This window comes from Chiloscyllium plagiosum, unplaced genomic scaffold (assembly GCF_037043375.1).
Source record: "Chiloscyllium plagiosum isolate Xiang-an unplaced genomic scaffold, Cpla_swu_hap1 HiC_scaffold_14, whole genome shotgun sequence".
NCBI lineage: Eukaryota > Metazoa > Chordata > Chondrichthyes > Orectolobiformes > Hemiscylliidae > Chiloscyllium > Chiloscyllium plagiosum.
The window spans coordinates 20,943,891-20,964,541 of NW_028270152.1; the positions used below are offsets into that span (position 1 = coordinate 20,943,891).

At 42.4% G+C, this 20,651-nt stretch overlaps 1 protein-coding gene across 8 annotated transcripts in view; it reads right to left on the reverse strand.

The window, feature by feature from the left end:
* Nucleotides 1-1,486: 1,486 nt before the first annotated feature.
* The window catches only part of LOC122558870 (uncharacterized), a 104,317-nt gene continuing 85,152 nt past the window's right edge, over nt 1,487-20,651 (reverse strand). For all 8 annotated transcript variants that reach the window (XM_087994128.1, XM_087994125.1, XM_087994127.1 and 5 more), the window contains 2 exons: nt 9,733-9,937; nt 1,487-7,498 (listed from right to left, as the gene is read on the reverse strand). In XM_087994128.1, coding sequence (XP_087850254.1) covers nt 6,846-7,498; nt 9,733-9,937 — 858 coding nt within the window. In that variant the 3' untranslated portion in view covers nt 1,487-6,845. The remainder of the gene's footprint in view (nt 7,499-9,732; nt 9,938-20,651) is intronic.

Below are 20,651 nucleotides of genomic sequence, written 5' to 3' on the forward strand. Positions count from 1 at the left end.
TTGCACCAAGAGTGGAGCTAGAAAAAATATTTGCCACAGTTTTGAGAAACCCTGATCAGACCATTTTACGGGTTTATCAGTAATCAACTGCACCACCCCCTTATAAAGGCACTTCTCCTTTAGATCCAGCATAGGAAGAGTTAACACCCACCTCCCTTTAATTTCCATGCCAGTTTCAATCATGGCAACAATTTTCACTATACCTGTTATTTTCACATTGCCTTCCCATCCCCACATTTCACCCCCTCCCTGACAGATGGTAAAGACCAGCCCTAGGTGAGCATCAGGACGATGATTCAGTGATTAAATAGGAAAAGTGCCAGTGAAAAAATTACAATCAGTGTTATTGTCACCATTAGCAGAATGCATAGGAGCCCACTTCCTGCCAGTAAGCTCAGCAGCAGTCTGTTCCTAGCAGACTGGTGCGATGTCTTTCCTTCAAAAGCAGGAGAAATACATTAAGCTAACAAGAAAACTGAGCTGCACTTTTCTGTTTAAAATAAAAGGAATCACAATAGGCAAGAAAAACAAGATCAGTAACAATAAGGGTGGGAACAGGCAGAAAGAAGGAAACAATAACAGACAAAAGAGAATGGGTTGGCTGAAAGAGTATAAAGGATGAGCTGGGAATTCTTTGTGAATCCCTTCTAATCATGCAAAATAATTAGGGGGAGGTGGTGGTAGAGTATTACAAATGTCAGTGAATAGTATTGCAAGGTTAATGATCTGGGGACATGTGTTCAAATGCCACCAAGACAGATGGTAAAATTTGAATGAAAATTAAAAGCCAGTCCAATGGTGACCACTTAACCACTGTTGATTGCTGTAAAAGCACAAATGTCCTTTAAAGAAAGACATTGTCTCAGGGGTGGCATGGTGGGTCAGTGGGTTAGCACTGCTGCCTTATAGTACCAAGGACCCAGGTTCAATTCTCCACCTTGGGTGACTGTCTGTGTGGAGTCTGCACGTTCTCCCTGTGTGTGTGGGTTTCCTCCCACAATCCAAAAGATGTGCAGGTCAAGTGAACTGGCCATGCTAAGTTGCCCATAGTGTTAGGTATATTGGTCAGGAGTTAAATATAGGGTAGAGGAATGGGTCTGGGTGGGTTACTCTTTGGAGGGTCGGTGTGGACTTGTTGGGCTGAAGGGCCTGTTTCCATACTGTAGGGAATCTAATCTACCATCCTGGTCTGACCTCAGGTGAATCCTGACTCACAGCAAAGTGATTACCTCTCAAATAGACAGCTATTTGATTGATTGATTTATTTATTGTCACGAGTACTGAACTACAGTGAAAAGCTTTGTTTGAGCGTAATACAGGCAGATCATAGTAAGCAAGGGCATACAGATTGAGATTAGATTAGGTTAGATTACTTACAGTGTGGAAACAGGCCCTTCGGCCCAACAAGTCCACACCGACCCTCCGAAGAGCAACCCACCCAGACACATTCCCCTACATTTACCCCTTCACCTAACACTATGGACAATTTAGCATGGCCAATTCACCTAACTGCACATTTTTGGACTGGGGGAGGAAACTGGAGCATCCGGAGGAAACCCACACAAACACGGGGAGAATATGCAAACTCCACACAGATTGTTGGGTAAAAAAATGCTTGGATGGAGTGAGGCATACAGGCTACACCACGCAGGACGTGCACAAGACAAGATCAATATTATTTGAAATTAGAGAGTCTAGTCATCAGTCTAAAAAAACCTGTTCTTGAATCTGGTGTGTGTTCAGGCTTCTGTATCTTCTGCCTGATGGAAGAGGCTATAGGAGATCCTTACTGGGGTGGGATGGGTCTTTGATGTTGTTGGCAGCTTTTCCAATGAGAGGTGTAAAGGGAGTCCATGGATGAGAGGTTGACTTCTGTGATGGTCTGGGCTGTGCACACAACTTTCAGTAGTTTCTTACAGCCCTGGGCAAAGCAGTTGCTGTACCAGGCCATTATGCATCTGGACAGTATGCTTTTTTTATGTATCTGAAAATATTGCTGAGGGTCCTTATGAACATGTCAATTTTCCTGAGCCTCCTGAGGAAGAAGAGCTGTTGTTGTGCCTTCTTGGTCATCACATCTACTTGGGGAATCCAGGATAGGTTGCCAGCTATCATCACCCCTAGGAAGTTGACGGTCTCAACCCTCATTCTATTGATGTAGATGAGGACATGTTCTCCTCCTTTCTTTCTGAAGTCAGTGATCAGTTCTTGAGATTTGCCAACATTGAGACAGAGGTTGTTATCATTACACCACATCACTAAGCACTATATCTCCTTTTCTGTATTCTGACTCATCGTTGTTTGATATCCGTCTGAGCGTGATCGTGTCATCAGAAATGATGGTGTTCATTCAGAATTTGGCCACACAGTTGTGGGAGTATAGCAAGTACAGCAAGGGGGCTCAGGGGCATCCTTATTGCGGGGGCGGGGGAGGCAACTCCAGTGTTGAGTGTTACCATGGAGGAGGTGCAGTTGTCTGTCTTCACTGATTGTGGTCAATGGGTCAGGAAGTTGAGAAAGACAGTTGCGGAGGGCAGAGCCAAGACTTAGGTTCAGGGCAATGAATGGCAGCATTGCCAGTGATACCCACATCCCACACAAGAATAAACAAAAATGAAGTTTGATATTCAGTGGTGACTTGTTTGAGCAAGTGTAACGAATATTTGTAAATTTTCATGTTATTATTTTACACTTTCTCGACTCTTGACTATTCAATCTCTTCCACTCTCTGCTCTGTTACTATATAATTCAGTACAAATGACAGACATAAAAACAAAAAACGTTGGAAATGATCTGTGGAGAGAGAACAGTGTTAACCGGTGGAATTTTCTGAGCCTGTTTCGAGCTTTTAAAAGGTCAGGTAGGGGGGGATACTTAATTGGGCAAGAGGCCAATCTTCAGTTTGGACACATAGACATAGGGACAGGATTTGACCATCCAGTCCCTTGAGCCTGCTCCTCCATTCAATGGCTGATCTCTGGCCAAACTCCTGCCTTGGGCCCATAACCTTACTTAATAAAAATTTGTCAATCTCAGATTTAAATTTGACAATTGAATTAAATTGATGGCATTTCGAGGAAGAGGATTCCAAACCAACACTACTCTTTGCATGTAGAATTGCTTTCTCTCCTGAATGACCTGGCCCTGATTCTTAGACATGGTGGCTCAGTGGTTCGCGCCGCAGCCTCACAGTGCCAGGGATAAAGGTTCAATTCCAGCCTCGGGCAACTGACTGTGTGGAGTTTGCACATTCTCCCAGTGTCTGCGTGGGTTTCCTCTGGATTCTCTGGTTTCCTGCTAAAGATGTGCAGATTAGGTGAATTGGCCATGCTAAATTGCCCATAGCATTCAGGGATGTGTAGGTTAGGTGCATTAGTCAGGGGTAGATGTAGAATAATAGGCAAGGGGAATGCATCATTCTTCGGAAGGTCAGTGTGGACCTGTTGGGCTAAATGGCCTAATTCCACACCGCAGGGATTTTAGACGATGCCCCTGATTCTAGGATCTTCAACCAGTGAGAATAATTTATCTTTATCTACCCTTTCTTTTCGACCAATATCCTGAAGACCTTGATTAGATCACTCCTTAAATTTCTAAATTGTAGAGAAGAGGCGTAATTTATCTAAATTCTCCTCATAACTTAACCTCTGAAGTCCATCATCCTTGTAAACCTGCATTGAACACCCTCCAGAGCAAAACCTCCTTCCTGAGGTATGATCCCTAGATCTGCTCACAGTACTCTAAGTAGAGTTTTGCATAACTGCATCCATACATGCCAGCTATTCCATTTGACTTCTTGACTATTTTCTGTACCTGTGGCATTTTAAAGAGCTTCATACCTGAATCCTTGAATTTCACTGAACATTCCCTAAATTTAACTTTGTGTCTTCTCAAAAATACCCCGAATCTATCCTTTCTTGGTCCAAAATGGACAACCTCACAATTGCTTAATAAAATATCCACCTTCCACAACTTTGCCCATTCACCTAATCTATCAATGTCCTGTTATAAATTGATGATGTCAACACTGTCAACAATGCTGCCAAATTTGGTCTCATCAGCAAGTTTGAATTCTTGACATTTTACGCCATCATCAAAGTCATTCATGAATATTGTGAATAATTGAGGCCTCAACACAGGACTCTTCAGGACTTACCTGACAATGGGTTGAAGTGTTGCTGTGGAGTTCTCAGAATCTTTCAGGCAGGTTGGCTTTCTCAACCTTCATGGTCAAAAATCTGTTCTGCATTCATTAGCTTGTCAAACATCTTCATGACTCCTTCATAACCAGAGCATTACTTTGTTCAAACGTGTACAGCATTAGCAGTGAAGCCTTTCCATGTTGATCAGCTCATGAGACATCTTGGCCATATTCAGTTTTGCTTGCAGTTGGTGAAAACTTATTGTTAGGGGTGAAGACTGACAAAGTCAACAAACCTGCCTAAATGAGGCAACCACACTGACTGATGCCAACAATCCTGACCAGGACAGGCAAGCGAGACTAAACTCAAAAGGGGTCTCAAAAAGGAAGGCAATCTTCTATGGTTGTATTATTGTCCCGTACAATCCTTTCGTCACAAACAATCAAATCTGTATATTTTCCGAGTTTTGATGAGAGTTCAGTTAATGGACAATGCATGAGCTGCCTAGTGTTGCAGCTCCTTTTATGTTTTAAGTGTGAACCTTAGCAGATGTGTGACAGGCTGTGGCACTGTGGTACGTTAGTATTTGTACTAAATCGCAGATATTGATTGCACATGAGGCATCTATAATATCCAGCCTCCTGTGTGACAGACTTCTGCAGTGGCAATGTTACAACACTAACTTACACTTATAGGAGCATGAGGCATCAAGTGCACAGCGGATATATCCTGACAAATAACAGCAGTTTAGTTATCCTCCTGGTTGGCTTGAGCTCCACAGAGACTGCCCTTCGCACCCACCTCCATTCCTGGCTGACTTTCTAGGCAGGGCTAGCCTCTTCTTAATGATGGGGAAAAGAACTTCCCTTCTCTACTGGACTTCAGGAAAACTATTAGAGAGGCATTGCCAAAATGTAGCGCTGCTTTCTGCCTGGTCTCTGACATCTTCAGGCATGGGTGGTTAGGGGTTGATGAGCAGAGATTGAGTGATACCCTGCTGCAGGGACTGAAATGCTGTCTGGGTGACTTTAAATAAGGTTCTGGGATGTTGGACCCTGAAGTATCTCAGCTGGAGCAGAACATAGAACATAGAACAATATAGCACAGAACAGGTTCTTTGGCCCACGATGTTGTGCTGAACATTTGTCCTAGCTTAAGCACCCATCCATGTACCTATCCAAATGCCGCTTAAAGGTCGCCAATGATTCTGACTCTGCCACTCCCACAGGCAGCGGATTCCATGCCCCCACCACTCACTGGGTAAAGAACATACCCCTGACATCCCCCCTATACCTTCCACCCTTCACCTTAAATTTATGTCCCCTTGCTGCTCATACAATTTGTCGTTTTACTTATGTAATTGAAGGGGAGTAATCGAACCACCTCAAGCAAAAGTCCCTCCAGCATTTACATCTGCCTCTATACTTAGTCTTGAATAAAAGAAAATTCTGGCCAACATTTCTGCCTGTTAACCTTTCCACTGGCATTAGTGGAATGAACATCAATTTCTCGTCATAACTGAACATTCTTACAGATCCGACGCAAATGCAAAAACAGTTTGCAAAAGGGAAAATTTCAGAGTCATGGAAGAAAAATGGAAAATGCTTGAAATCTAACATGAGGTCAATCAGCACCTGAGGGAGAAGGATAGGCAACGTGCTTGCTGTATACATCCTTCATCAGAACCTAGCATTTTATTTAATGTGAAAATATAACTTGAATGGATTAATACATCTTATGAAAACAAAAACAGCATGCAAAGTGCAGCAGCAGAAAAAGAGATGTTGTTTCTGGAACTTCTAATTTAGGAGCAGTATGAAATTGAAGTCTGAAATTGATCTTGGACAACAATGTTGTATCACAACCTGCCTAATTCTCTTTTTCATTGAAGCTAACAAAATACACACACAAGTTGTTTCTGCTTACTTCTTCCAACCATGGCCAAGAGCATGTTGGACAGAATAAGAAATGTTTATTCATTCAAAATGTGACAGATGCACACATGTACTCTTATGTTGTGTATATCATATGTGAAATGAAAGAGTTATTTAAACAATAGAGGGATCTATAAAACAATAAGCAGGATACTAAAGACACCATGATTAATGGAAATGTAACAAATATGTGATCACTTGACGTATGAGCTCTCTGTAATTTCAGTTTGCCAGAGGGAAGGAACACAATGCAGCAGCATGCAGCAGTTTCCAGGGCCTGCACAATGCAATGCCATGATGAGGGCTTTAACCCTCAATTGTGCTCCCAGTCTAGAGTCAAAACTGCAAGGCATCAATGAGCATCTCACCCTTTTTATTTAAACTTAGAGACTAATGCTCAGACCTTATTTCCACTCAAAAGTTAGAGGGTCAACCCTTTGTCCTTGGTAAATGTGTTTTGTTGAGTAAATGTTCTTGTGTATTATCATTAAGTATTTTAGGAATGACTCAGTGAATTATTAATGCACAATGGCAGAACAAGAGAAATGTGCATTTATAGAGGGCTGCTTCATTAACAAACCTTCCTGATTACACTGAAAGGCTGCACACTTGACACATTTTATTGGCCTTATTGAGGGCAGGGAAACTTATTGAGAAAGCCAACCAGCAACTAACTGACCAGTGGCTGCACAAGCAGAGAATTTTTAGAAAAATAATATATCGCCAGTTACCTATAGTCCTCTAATTCTGCAGCTTTCTGTAAAACCTTTCAAGATCCCAGGTTTAAAAGACCCAACTTTTTCAAAGATTCTCTATGACCTGTTTCTTTTGGTGATTGCGAAGATTTTAACTGTTGAGTTCCTTCTGTTGCAAAAGGTTGCAAGATGGAGGGGTTGTTGCTGTTAGACAAGCCTCCAGTAAATTTCACCAGTCCTAATCTTTGAAGGGCATCTTGCCTTGCTGCCTTTTGCTCAGGCCTTCCAAGCAATCGGAGTGAGTCGGACTGGGAAGCCAAACTCTCCATCTGACCACTTGGCTTCTTCTGGCTAGACCCACTAAGACGGGCTAGAACTTGGGCTCGGAGCTCCTGCACACTTACCCCTGACCTCAAAATGGTGTCAAACTTTTTAGAATGAGCAGGAAGCAAAGTAAGTGTTCTGGATGAACTTTGTTCATCAGATGGAGTCGCTTTGGACTGGTCTGAGGGTTTGGTTTCCAATGCTATTATCGTTTCAGATCCTTGATGCCTCATTGACTCCTTCCCCTGCTTGCTGTCTTTGAATGCTGCTGTTTGGTTGGGTGTTGTATCAACCACAGAATTTGACTTTGTGTCTCTGTTACTGATCACTTGAGCAGGCGGGCTAGCGGTGATTATATCCACATTTCCAATTATTCCAATACTGTCACAGGGAGCTGCAACATCTAAAAATATTAAAAATTCACATATCAATGCTAGCTTAAATATACAGAGAATATTGAGAAAACAATACTCGCCATTACCATTATATGTAATGTGTAATATTATCCATATGTGATGAGTGGAAGAGGACATTTCTCTTGCAACTATGAAACTACTGTAGTGAACATAATGAACTACTTTCAAAATTCCGAGCTAAATCTAAGCCTAAATATTTGACCACACCATCTTCTCCCAATTAGTGGTTCACTTACTTTAAATTAAAATGTGTACTGAAACTCAGTGTGTCTCTGTTAAAGTTTAATTTTTCTTGGGTGCACATATATCAGAAAAAGGAAAGCCTTTTTTTCCCAAGCACTGGAAAAAGTCAAAAATGGAAGACAGTTGCATTGGCAGCATATTTTTAGGCTTTTACTATGTGGTGGAAAATGGGATGGATTTCTGTTTACAGTGATGGCAGGGAAAGCCAATATGCTTTCATATTGATGGGGGAATAGAGCATAGGAACATTTCAAAGAAGACAACATCCTAGCAACTATGATTGAGATGTACTAGACCAACAGTGACAGAGCCTGTAAACATGCTATCAATCTTCCCTAAAGGGAATGTTCTTTCTCATGCCAAGTCTTGGTAAGGGTCAAATAGAGCAAACCACACTATTCATCAATCAGTAATCATTATGGAATGAGCCCAAGGTTTAAATATCAGCTCAACTGTCTATGGTTGTTCACTCACAAACCTTCTTCAGCAGATATATACTTTAAACCTCTAATAACATTTAACTTTCTAATGTTCTTTTTAAATTTCTAACATTACATTCCCATCTTCAGTTAAAATGAAAGACAGGAATGCTCAAAATCCTTGACTGAACTGCTATACTGTTTACAAATTACCTGTCTTCCCTGGCATCACACATTCAACAATTGCAGGCGTATTAGGAAATATGCGTCAGGAAGGAGTGCAAGGAAATTGAAGTGGATCTAGCAACACTGACAGAAAGAATGCTGATTCTTAACATAATGCACAGTGACACACAAACTGTACTTCCATGTTAAGATTATGGCTGTGTCTGGCAGAAGTCAGTCCTCAACAACTTACAAGATGTGAATGTTCTATGACGACAATTAGTTTTTAATGCCTTCTAACTGGAAACAGACAGCACGGCTAATGAAATAGTTCCTTCATGGGAACATTTTTCAGGTATCAATCTTAAGTCATTGATCAAATTTAGTTTAATGCTAATAAAATTTAAGAACTCAGATGTATATATTTAAGAACTCAGATGTATATATTTGTAACAGTAAAGCTATATACACTCTGCAATCATTTCAAATTCTTCCCTTTCGCATATTCCAACTTCCAAGTATTGGACTTCCTAACCATGAGGCTTCCTTTATAAAAGTCAATCTGGAGTCAATATTTTGTTGATTAGACAATTTGTCTTTAGAAGAAACCTGGATAACACGATTAGTTGCTTAACATCAGGGATCAGGAGAATTAAGGTATTATAGGGACATCAAGATTTTGCACGTGCCTTTTCTTGGAATAACTTCAACTTTTGACCAAAATGAAACTGTTAGCCAGAGGCTGCTCACACATAAAAACAATGGCTGTAATATGAAGTTACCCTAGGTCCAGCTGCTGTCTTGAGCCAGTTTGAGGTGGTTCAGCTCCGAGGGATGACAAAAGGGAAGAATCCTTATTTGGGGGAAGAGTAATATGGTAATCCTTGGAGTGGGCCGATACTGGAAAGATACCGATCTCAGATGAGCTGAGAACCAATGGAACAAGATACCACAGTTCAGGAAGATTAGGGAAAAGGATAAAAATGAAGGATTTGGTGTGCCATCAGTGAAGATACAGACCCCTACTTCTGTGAAGCCATGGACCCCATACTTGGAAGTGTGGAGAGGACCCCAAGACCCTGGGAGAAAAGTGTTTGGCCAGAATGAGCTTCTTACTTTATTGACTGTTCTGGAAATGTCAAGCTTATTGAGTGTGCACTAGGATTGTAACCTTGTATGAATTGCATGCTTGCTGTTAACCCTTTCCTAGCCAAATGGTGTGAATCATACATCTGTTTTAACTAAAGTAATAAGGGCAGTAGTTGGTTGACACAGACTTGGCTCTTGTACTTCTTGTGCCAAGCCAATAACTGTTGTTGAGGGAGGTAACCGGGCAACAAAACCAAACCATAATCATCCTGATGTCTGTAATTCACTGTGCAATGAAACCCCACCTGCGCTTGCTGTATCTTCTGTTTGTCGAGTGCTGCATACCATTCCGAGAAACTCATAAAAACCGTCACTGATAGTAGCATCCCCCTTTGCCAGCCCTTCATCATCATCTTGCTCCAATTCCACCTCTAATGAGTCAATGGTTTCAATCAAAAAACTGAGGCATTCTTTTTCCTCTTGCGACAAATGGCGTAAGAATTCATCTTCCTACAGACCAAATGGAAGAAAACACACAATTCAGTCAGCTTCTAGTCTATTTATAGTATCTTAGAAAGCGGAACAAATGTGACCTTTTCCACAGGGTTAAACTCTAGATGCATACACTAGGATTAATAGACAGAGGACATGTTAATCTATTCATTCTTGTCAGTATTACTACGCATCCTTATTTGGATAAGCCGGGTAATAGGTTTCCTTAAACGATTGCAATCAGTGAAATAAAGGTTCTGCTCCAAGAATGTTAAAGTAGAAGATCTCAGGATCTTGACCACCATTGTAATGAAGGAATGATGATATATTTTCAAGACAGGATACATATTTGACTTGAAGGGGATCTCGGGTGTTTCTATGCACCTAGTGACCTTCATCTTCTAGGTGGTTACAGTATATTGTAAGATCTGAGTATTTTGTTAGATTTACCCTCTCTCCTGGCAAGGTGTAAATAAAATTTGTTCAGTGCTGGCTGTTTGTTGGATGTCCACATGGTGAATTCTCCCTAGTGCAACACACAACATTGTTGGAGGAATTACGTTTAGAGATGTTTTTGCATTTTCTCATTTTGCATAGAGATCTAAATAGTAAACACTGCAGTCATAATACATTGAGGGTGCTGGAAATTTAGAGGTTATGAATTAGTAGTATGGTTATGCCTCATAAAGCTATGTATATATCAAAATCTTGCATGTAACATACACATCCTGTTATAATGCTTCCTCCTGTATTACAATTTTTGTTACAGATAGCTCAATCCCATGTCACTTTTTTATATGTATTTGTAACATCTGCTTCTGTATTACACATGTTATTATGCTTTCAGTCCTCTCAATTTTAGGTGGTGCCACCATGTCCCATTTAAGAATATTCAGCATAAGAAATAGATGCAGGAGTAGACTAAAAGTGCACCTCCAACACACCCTCCCTCCCCCCAAGCCACTTTTCAATATATTCATGGTTGACCTCTTGCCTTGACCCCATTCAGCTCATAGGCTGGCCCAGGCTACATCTCTGGGTTTTTTTCCTTGCCCTGTTACACACACTTCCTCTGAGCTGACTTGGATGCCCACAGCATCCCTGTCTTTCATTGTCCTACCTTTTTATGCTTTGCCCCCCTCAGTCAGAGCAAGGCTCGTGTTACTTCTGTCTTGTCCTGCCGTTTAGTGCAGACACAAAGGCAGGAAGCCTGTCATGGTAGACAACAGGCCTCACTCAAGAAAGAGAACCTTCAGTTAAGGGTCCCAACACAGTAAGTTTAGGGCAGCCTGTGGTACCATTCTAGGACATTGGACACAGTAATTCAACCAAGCAGTGGTTGTTCACATAAAAGGTGAAGAGCAGAATATCAAGCAGCGCTCCCTTTGTCTTGACTCTTTCTGCCCTCTTACAGACAGCTTCCTCCTGGAATGAGAGAGAAACAGGTCTTATTGGAGATGATAGTGGGTGGCAGAGCTGTTATTTTTCATGCAAGTGGGGAATGATTGACTAAGTAGTACAGGGGGAGTGCAGCATTAATGGTGACGGGATTTGGGGTGGATGACAGCAAGTGGGAGAAGATGTTGCAGCTAATAATGAGAATAGTGGAACGTGTACCTTGGGGGAAGGTGGGTAGAGGAACAGAGTCAGAGTGACGCTTGCCATCATTGCTCAGACCTTTTGAGTGCAGGAGTTGGAACAACATATTGAGGTTGTACAAGAGGTTGCTGAGGAGTACTTCTCTGCAGTCTGATCACTTTGTTATCAGAAGGGTGTTAAACTGGAGAGGGTTCAAAAAGGGTTTACTTGGATGTTGCAGGAATGGAGGATTTGAGACTTAGAAAATAAACTGGATGCGCTGGGACTTTTTTCATGGGAGCATTGGAAGTTGAAGTATGACTTTATTGATGTTTATAAAATCATGAGGTGCATAGATAAGGTGAATGGGGGAGTTCAAAACTGGGGGACAAATTTTTAAGATGAGAGGAGGAAGATTTAAAAAGAACTGAGGGGCAACTTCTTTTACACAGAGAGTGGTTCGTGTCTGGAGCAAACTGCCAGAGGAAGTGGTGGACGCAGATACAATACAATGTTTAGAAGACATTTGGATAAGTTCCTGAATAGGAAAGGTTTGTAGGGATATGGGCCAAGCACAGGTAGGTGGGACTAGTTTAATTTGGGAACATGGTCGATGGACTCATTGGACTGAAGGGTCTGTTTCTGTGCTGTATGTCTCTATGACTCTAGTCAGAGGTATTGGAGAGTAGATGGTGCCACTTTCACTTGTGCAGTGTAGAAGGTCATTGACTTTCTTACTGCAGTGCTGTACATTCCTCCAAATGGCTGAGATTGCTTTATCCTGGGTGGTAGCCCCAGAACAGGGTTGGCATGGTCTCCACTGCTTGTCCTGAGGGAAAATGAAATCCTGTCGTTGTACCATGCCATCCAGTAGGATCTCCAGGTCCGTGACCACACAGCTGAGGTACTGAGTTGCCCTTTCTGCCATGTCTGCAGCAAATGTCAAGAACAGTGCAGAGCAGGTCCACATTGACAGTGCTTATTCAGGTGTACAACAGGCTTTTAATGATGGTCCAGCATGAGAGGTGCCTGTTAACTCCGAGGTATTCACTGAATGACAAGTTGGTGTGGAAAAGGCATGTGGTAAAATGGGAGCTGGAAAGGGATGTCACGAATGCCATTGGAGTAGGGTAGGTAAGTAATGTGGCCAGTTTTGTATGGTACTGTGAGCAGACCTGCTAGATCTCATGGTGTGAATCCTTCCAAAAAACTGGACACAACTCAATCTTAGATAAAAATCCCTAAGATGAAGCCTGTAGTTCTTTCTCCCATTTCTGCCAGTCCTTTACCCACCTTGGAGAAAGTGAGGACTGTAGATGCTGGAGATCAGAGTTAAAAAGTATGGTGCTGGAAAAGCACAGCTCTTCATCTGGAATGTTGATGAACAGCTTATGCTTGAAACGTCGATTCTCCTGCTCCCAGGGTACTTTTCCAGCACCACATCCCTTTTCCCACTTGATCTGAGATCTTTCGATTGGCTTGACTACTCTACTTGACTTCATCTGCTGTAGTAGCAGTCCCCACACTTAGGTTGTCAAAGTTGGACAACACTTGTCTCCCGCTTTACCCTTCTGCTGTTAACCTGCGCCATTGCCTGCCTTCCTCCTCAATCTCTTGTGTCATTTCTTTTTCTTTCATTAGTCATCCAATTTGCTACTCACACTTCCACCTCCCTTTACATGAAAGCTCCAAATCTCCCAAAAATGAATACTGATAGCTCCCCAGCTTTTCTTGCAGTGCTGGAATTCTTGCTTCAAAGGTTTGTGGTTCAAGTCCAGCTCCAGAGGCTTGTGCACAAGATCGAGGCTGACACCTCAGTGTAGTACTGAGGGGGTGCTGCACTGTTAGAAATGCGATTTATCAAATCAAACATTAACCCAAAACATTGCCCACTCTCTCAAGTGAACATGAATAGCCCCATGTTATTATTTAAAGAACTGCAGTCCCTAATGTCCTGACCAATTATTATTCCTGAAACAACATTACTAAAAACTTGCTTATCGGGTCACTTATCTGTTTATGGGAACATGCTGTGTGTAAATGGGGAGCCTCATTTTCTCCTTACAACTTCAACACTTCATGGCTGTGAAGAATTCTAGGAAAGTTTGAATTTTATGCGTTATGCTAATATCATTCTTCATTTTTTCATGATTGCCAATATTGAAAATCAAGTGACACCTTCACCACAAAACACGCACTCTCTCCTCCTTCACTTCCCATTGCTATTTCCAGAAAGCTCCCCTGCCCCTTATGCTCACCCTCCCTTTGCTCTCCAGTCCTTCCACTCCACGATCAACTCTCACCCAATTTCTCCTGCACAGAGGCAATCTTAGTTTGCTTTGGCTAAATCTCTGACTTCCTCCTCGCACAATATTCTCATACTGTGAGATGCAAATCAGGACAAAGCTGCCTACTAACAGTTTACCCAAAGGCTTAATTCCCTCTTGTACCTGTCTGACTTAAAAATCTTTTTTCTCTCTTCCTATAACCCACACAGAATTTTCCTTGATATATTTAAAGAACCTTAAAAAAAACCACATCTCTCTTTTTATATTGCTGTCTTATCACCAATTCCCAAAACATTTCAAATGCATATCACTTATTACATCAGTCAGTGCTGTAAGCTGCTGGCAGCACTGGCCACACTGGGAAACAGCTACATTTTATTAAATAGTCCATCTTCAGAGACTCCACTCATTGCCCTGTTTGATAGCTGTTAAGCATTCCCAAAAATGAAAATATGAAAAAAATTGCATCTTTTGGTAGCCAGGGCAATGCCATCTCCAAATTATTTTTATTTTGTACATATCCAATACATTTAAATGGGCAATAAAATGAGCAGTCTGTGTGGCGCCTTGTGGTTACTGCAAATCCATGTGCACGCACCTTATAAAGAATGCCTTATATTTCCATGAAAACCCATAGGAGTGGGAATTCCTTGCAACGTGAAGTGTGATGTGCCTGGAGGGGTTCCAAATACTCCATGTGAGTGCAGCACCTTTCCATCAACCTGAGAAATTCTGGCACGCTCAACAGTAGTGGACACCATTCAAACTTATCACAGGGGTTGTATTTTAACCCTTCCTGAGCCATATCCTAGTGTCTCCAATTATGAGAACTACAATAAATTCCATTGATATAGTGCCTTTTGCATTAGAAATGGCAGAAGGAGCTCCACCAGAGGGTTACAAAAGAAAACTGAACAACAGGGCCTGGACTTTGTTGGTTCATGAGGACATCCTGTGGCCAAAATCTGGTGACAATCCTGTTTCATCTGGCAGTGGGACTTGGGATTTTGCGCATCAAGGGGCCACCACTATCAATAAGATGCCATCCAATTAAGAAGGCGATCCAGACTCCCAATATTGCTGGCACAACCAGGGGGTCAAACCTGAGCAGCACCTCTGCTAAAGGTGTTCATGGGCTGGGGTTTCAAATACAAAGAGTGCCTCAATGGCTGGGTGCCCTCAAAGATAGATACATTGGGTTGAGGAATTCCAGGGCCAATCAAGTAAGACAGGACAGTTGCAGGGAGTGGTGGGTCATTGAATACTAATGATATTGTTGTCATAAAGGCAGCATGAATCAGCAGGGAGTCCTTTCTTGGACAATGATGTGTTTGTAAAGATGCCAACTCCCACACTACCTTCAAAACCCATTGGTTTTCAGGTCAAACTTAGCAGTCTCACTACATTATAGCAGACTTTTTAGACATGGACAAAATGTCCCTGGAAGTGGGAAGTAGCTCTTGCCTGGCCATGTACGTGGTTCAGTTGACCTCCCAAATGGTGATTAAGCTACCAATTTGTCTGGTAATCCCAGACATTACATCAGAGATGGAAATGTGTTGCTGGAAAAGCGCAGCAGGTCAGGCAGCATCTAGGGAACAGGAGAATCGACGTTTCGGGCATTAGCCCTTCTTCAGGAATGAGGAAAGTTGGTCCAGCAGGCTAAGATAAAAGATAGGGAGGAGGGACTTGGGGGAGGGGCGTCGGAAAGAGGTCTGAAGAGCTTCTGTGCAGAGGAGATGACCTGGGGGGTGCAGTGAGAGAGGGACTCACTGAAACCTTTGTAGAGGGAGAAAGAGAGCTTCTTCAAGGAAGGCATCCTTGTAAGAGGATTCGCAGTAGGTTGAAATCTTTGAGGAGAAAGTGAGGTCTGCAGATGCTGGAGATCAGAGATGGAAATGTGTTGCTGGAAAAGCGCAGCAGGTCAGGCAGCTCTTCAGACCTCTTTCCGACGCCCCTCCCCCAAGTCCCTCCTCCCTATCTTTTATCTTAGCCTGCTGGACCAACTTTCCTCATTCCTGAAGAAGGGCTAATGCCCGAAACGTCGATTCTCCTGTTCCCTAGATGCTGCCTGACCTGCTGCGCTTTTCCAGCAACACATTTCCATCTCTGATGTAATGTCTGGGATTACCAGACAAATTGGTAGCTTAATCACCATTTGGGAGGTCAACTGAACCACGTACATGGCCAGGCAAGAGCTACTTCCCACTTCCAGGGACATTTTGTCCATGTCTAAAAAGTCTGGGAATGTACTGGCAATGAGATTTAAAGAAGCACAGTTGCTTGGAGAGATTTGAGACTGGAGGGGTTTACAGAGAGGGTTGGGAAAATGAAGGAACTTTAGAACAAGGGTAAGATTTTAAAAATTGACATGTCGTTTAACCAGGAACCAAAGCAGATCAAAGGCAGAGTCATAGAGATGTACAGCATGGAAACAGACCCTTCAGTCCAACTTGTCCATGCCGACCAGATATCCCAACCCAATCTAGTCCCACCTGCCAGCACCCGGCCCATATCCCTCCAAACCCATCCTATTCATACACCCATCCAGATGCCTTTTAAATGTTGTAATTGTACCAGCCTCCACCACTTCCTCTGGCAGCTCATTCCATACACATACCAACCTCTGCATGAAAGGGTTGTCCCTTAGGTCTCTTTTATATCTTTCCCCTCTCAACATAAACTATGCCCTCCAGTGCTGGACTCCCCGACCTCAGGGAAAAAACCTTGTCTATTTATCCTATCCATGAGTTTATAAACCTCTATAAGGTCACCCCTCAGCCTCCGACACTCCAGGGAAAACAGCCCCATCCTATTCAGCCTCTCCCTATAGCTCAAATCCTCCAACCCTGGCAACATCCTTGTAAATCTTTCCTAAACCCTTTCAAGTTTCACAACATCTTTCTGATAGGAGGGAGACTAAAACTGCACACAATATTCCAACAGTGGCCTAACCAATGTCCTGTACAGCCACAACATGACTTCCCAACTCCTGTACTCAACACTCTGACCAATAAAGGAAAGCATACCAAACGCCTTCTTCACTATCCTATCTACCTGTGACTTTACGTTCAAGGAGCTATGAACCTGCACTCCAAGGTCTCTTTGTTCAGCAACACTCCCTAGGACCTTATCATTAAATGTATAAGTCCTGCATTCCCAAAATTCAGCACCTTGCACTTATCTAAATTAAACTCCATATGTCACTTTTCAGCCCATTGGCCCAACTGATCAAGATCCTGTTGTAATCTGAGGTAACCTTCTTCTTGTCCACTGCACCTCCAATTTTGGTGTCATCTGCAAACTTACTAACTGTACCTCTTATGCTCACACCCAAATCATTTATGTAAATGACAAAAAGTAGTGGACCTAGCACCGATCCTTGTGGCACTCCACTGGTCACAGGCCTCCAGTCTGAAAAACCACCCCACCACCACCCTCTGTCTTCTACCTTTGAGCCAGTTCCATATCCAAATGGCTAGTTCTCCCTGTATTCCATGAGATCTAACCTTGCTAACCAGTCTCCCATGGTGAACCTTGCCGAATGCCTTACCGAAGTCCATTTGGATCATGTTCACTGCTCTGCCCTTATCAATTCTCCTCACTACTTCTTCAAAAAAACTCAATCAAATTTGTGAGACATGATTTCCCACGCACATAGCCATTTTGACTATCCCTAATCCGTCCTTGCCTTTCCAAATACATGTACATCCTGTCCCTCAGGATTCCCTCCAACAATTTGCCCAACACCAATGCCAGGCTCACTGGTCGATAGTTCCCTGGATTCTCCTTACCACCTTTCTTAAACAGTGGCACCACGTTAGCCAAGCTGCAGTCTTCCAGCAACTCATCTGTAATTATCAATACAAATATCTCAGTAAGAGGCTCAGCACTCACTTCCCTAGCTTCCCACAGAGTGCTAGGGTGCACCTGATCAGGTCCTGGGGATTTATCCACTTTTATGCGTTTCAAGACATCCAGCACTTCCTCCTCTGTAATATGGACATTTTGCAATATGTCACCATTCTACATCTTTCATGTCCTTTTCCACAGTAAATACTGATGTAAAATACTCGTTTAGTATCTCCCCCATCTACTGCCACAAAGGCTCCACAAAAAAGCTGCCTTGCTGATCTTTGAGGGGCCCTATTCTTTACCTGGTTACCCTTTTGTCCATAATGTATTTGTAAAAACCCTTTGGATTCTCTTTCACTCTGTTTGCTAAAGCTGTTTCATGTCCCCTTTTTGCCCTGCTGATTTCCCTCTTAAGTATACACCTATTGCCTTTATACTCTTCTAAGGATTCACTTGATCTATCCTGTCTATACCTGACATATGCTTCCTTCTTCTTAACCAAACCCTCAATTTCTTGAGTCATCCAGCATTCCCTGTACCTATCAGCCTCTCCTTTCACCCTAACAGGAATATACTTTCTCTGGACTCTCGTTATCTCATTTCTGAAGGGTTCCGATTTTTCAGCCGTCCCTTTGCCTGCGAACATCTGCCCCCAATAAGCTTTTGAAAGTTCTTGCCTAATACCATCAAAATTGGCCTTTCTCCAATTTAGAACTTCAACTTTTAGATCTGGTCTATCCTTTCCATCACTACTTTAAATCTAGTAGAATTATGGTCGCTGGCCCCAAAGTGCTCCCCCACTGATACCTCAGTCACCTGCCCTGCCTTATTTCCCAAGAGTAGGTCAAGTTTTGCACCTTCTCTAGTAGGTGCATCCACATACTGAATCAGAAAATTTTCTTGTAAACACTTAACAAATTCCTCTCCATCTAAACCCTTAACACTATGGCAGTCCCAGTATATATTTTGAAAATTAAAATCCCTTACCATAACCACCCAATTATTCTTACAGATAGCTGAGATCTACTTACAAATTTGTTTCTCAATTTCCTGCTGACTATCAGGAGATTCTACAATACAATCCCAATAAGGTGATCATCCCTTTCTTATTTCTCAGTTCCTAACCATGCCCTGAGTTCATCTGCCTTCCCTGTTAGGTCCCTTGCTTTGAAATAAATGCAGTTTAATTTATCAGTCCTACCTTGTTCTCTGCTTTGACTCTGCCTGCCCTGACTGTTTGACTCGCTTCTGTTCTCAACTGTACCAGTCTCAGATTGATCTCTTTCCTCACTATCTCCCTGGGTCCCACCCACCCCACCTTACTAGTTTAAATCCTCCTGAGCAGCTCACGCAAATCTCCCTGCCAGTATATTAGTCTCCATCCAATTTAGGTACAAGCTGTTCTTCTTGTACAGGTCACTTCTCCCAAAAGAGCTTCCAATGATCCAAAAATGTGAATTCTTCTCCATACACCAACTCCTCAGCCATGCATTCATCTGCTCTATCCTCCTACTCCTGTCCTCGCTAGCTCATTGCACCGGGAGTAATCCAGATATTACAACTCTCAAGGACCTCCTTTTTAAATTCCTGCCCAACTCTCAGAATCTCAAACCTTTCCCTTTCGATGTCGTTGATTCCAATATGCACAATGACCTCGTGCTGGCCCCCTCCCCCTTGAGAACATTCTGCACCCTCTCTGAGACTTCCTTGATCCTGGCACCAGGGAAGCAACACCCCATTTTGCTTCTTCGCTGCTGGCCACAGAAATATTTGTCAGTATCTCGGGCTAAAGAGTCCCCTAATACAAATGGTCCCTTGGAACCCAACATACCACTTATCACATTAGAGCCAGATCTATACCAGAAACTAGGCTGTTCGTGCTACATTCCCCTGAGAATCCATCACCCCATACATTTTCCAAAACAGTATCCTTGTTTGAAATGTGGATAGCCACAGAACACTCCTGCATGAACTGTCTACCTCTCTTACCTTTCCTGCAGTTAACCCATCTATGTGACTGTATCTGAGACTTCCCCCCTTTCTATAACTACCATCCATCACATCCTCTTGCTCTTGTAAATTCCTCATTGCCTCTATCACTTCAACTGATCTATTTGATCTGATAGGATTTGCAACCAGCATTTATTGCACATATAATCCTCAGTAACAGGTAAATTCTCCCTAAACTCCTACATCTGACAAGAAGAGCATATCACTTTACTAAAGGCCATTTTTGCTTCTTACAATCTAAAGACCCAGAAAATAGCAGTCTTATTCTTCTACAAAACACTGCTCCAGGTTAAATTAATACATATGGCTTATATTTTAAGTTTAATAAAGAGACATATCTAAATATAATATATAATCAAGAAAGAACACATTCTACTCACTACTGCAGACTTACTGTAAGTGCCCGCTTAAATATTCACTTATCTGTTTCTGTGCTGTGACCTCTCCCAAACAGGCTCCTCTAAGATTAGTTGTGAATGTCACTGCTTGTTCATTTTCCCAGATGCACTCTGATGTCCAGCGATACATGAATTCAAACAGCAAAGACAGTAACTGTGTAAGTTCACTGCTCTGTCACTTAGCAATGTGGGTTTCTCTCTCTCTCCCCCTCTCTCTCTCCTGCACTGACCTCACCATTGTCTGTTCCTCTCCCTTTTAAAAGTATTGTCAGGGATGAAAGGTGAACTGACTTTCTGCAGGTCGGAACATGGCCAGTAGAATTCTAGTGTCACCATGAGCTTATCTTGGGTAGAACATGGGAAGCCAGGTAGGAGTAGGAATTGTTAAGTCTAGAGATAACACAACTTTGGATAAGATTTCAACAGCAGGCGAGCTGAGATAAGAGCAAAGGTACAGAGCTGGCCTTAGCGATCATGCAAGTATGTGAGTTTTAGTCATTTTATTGTTCCAGAAATAGAAAATGTTTTAATTAGGTTATACTATATATTCTTTCTCTTTCTTCTGACACATTCTGTGAATATTTGTTTCTACATGAGTGATTA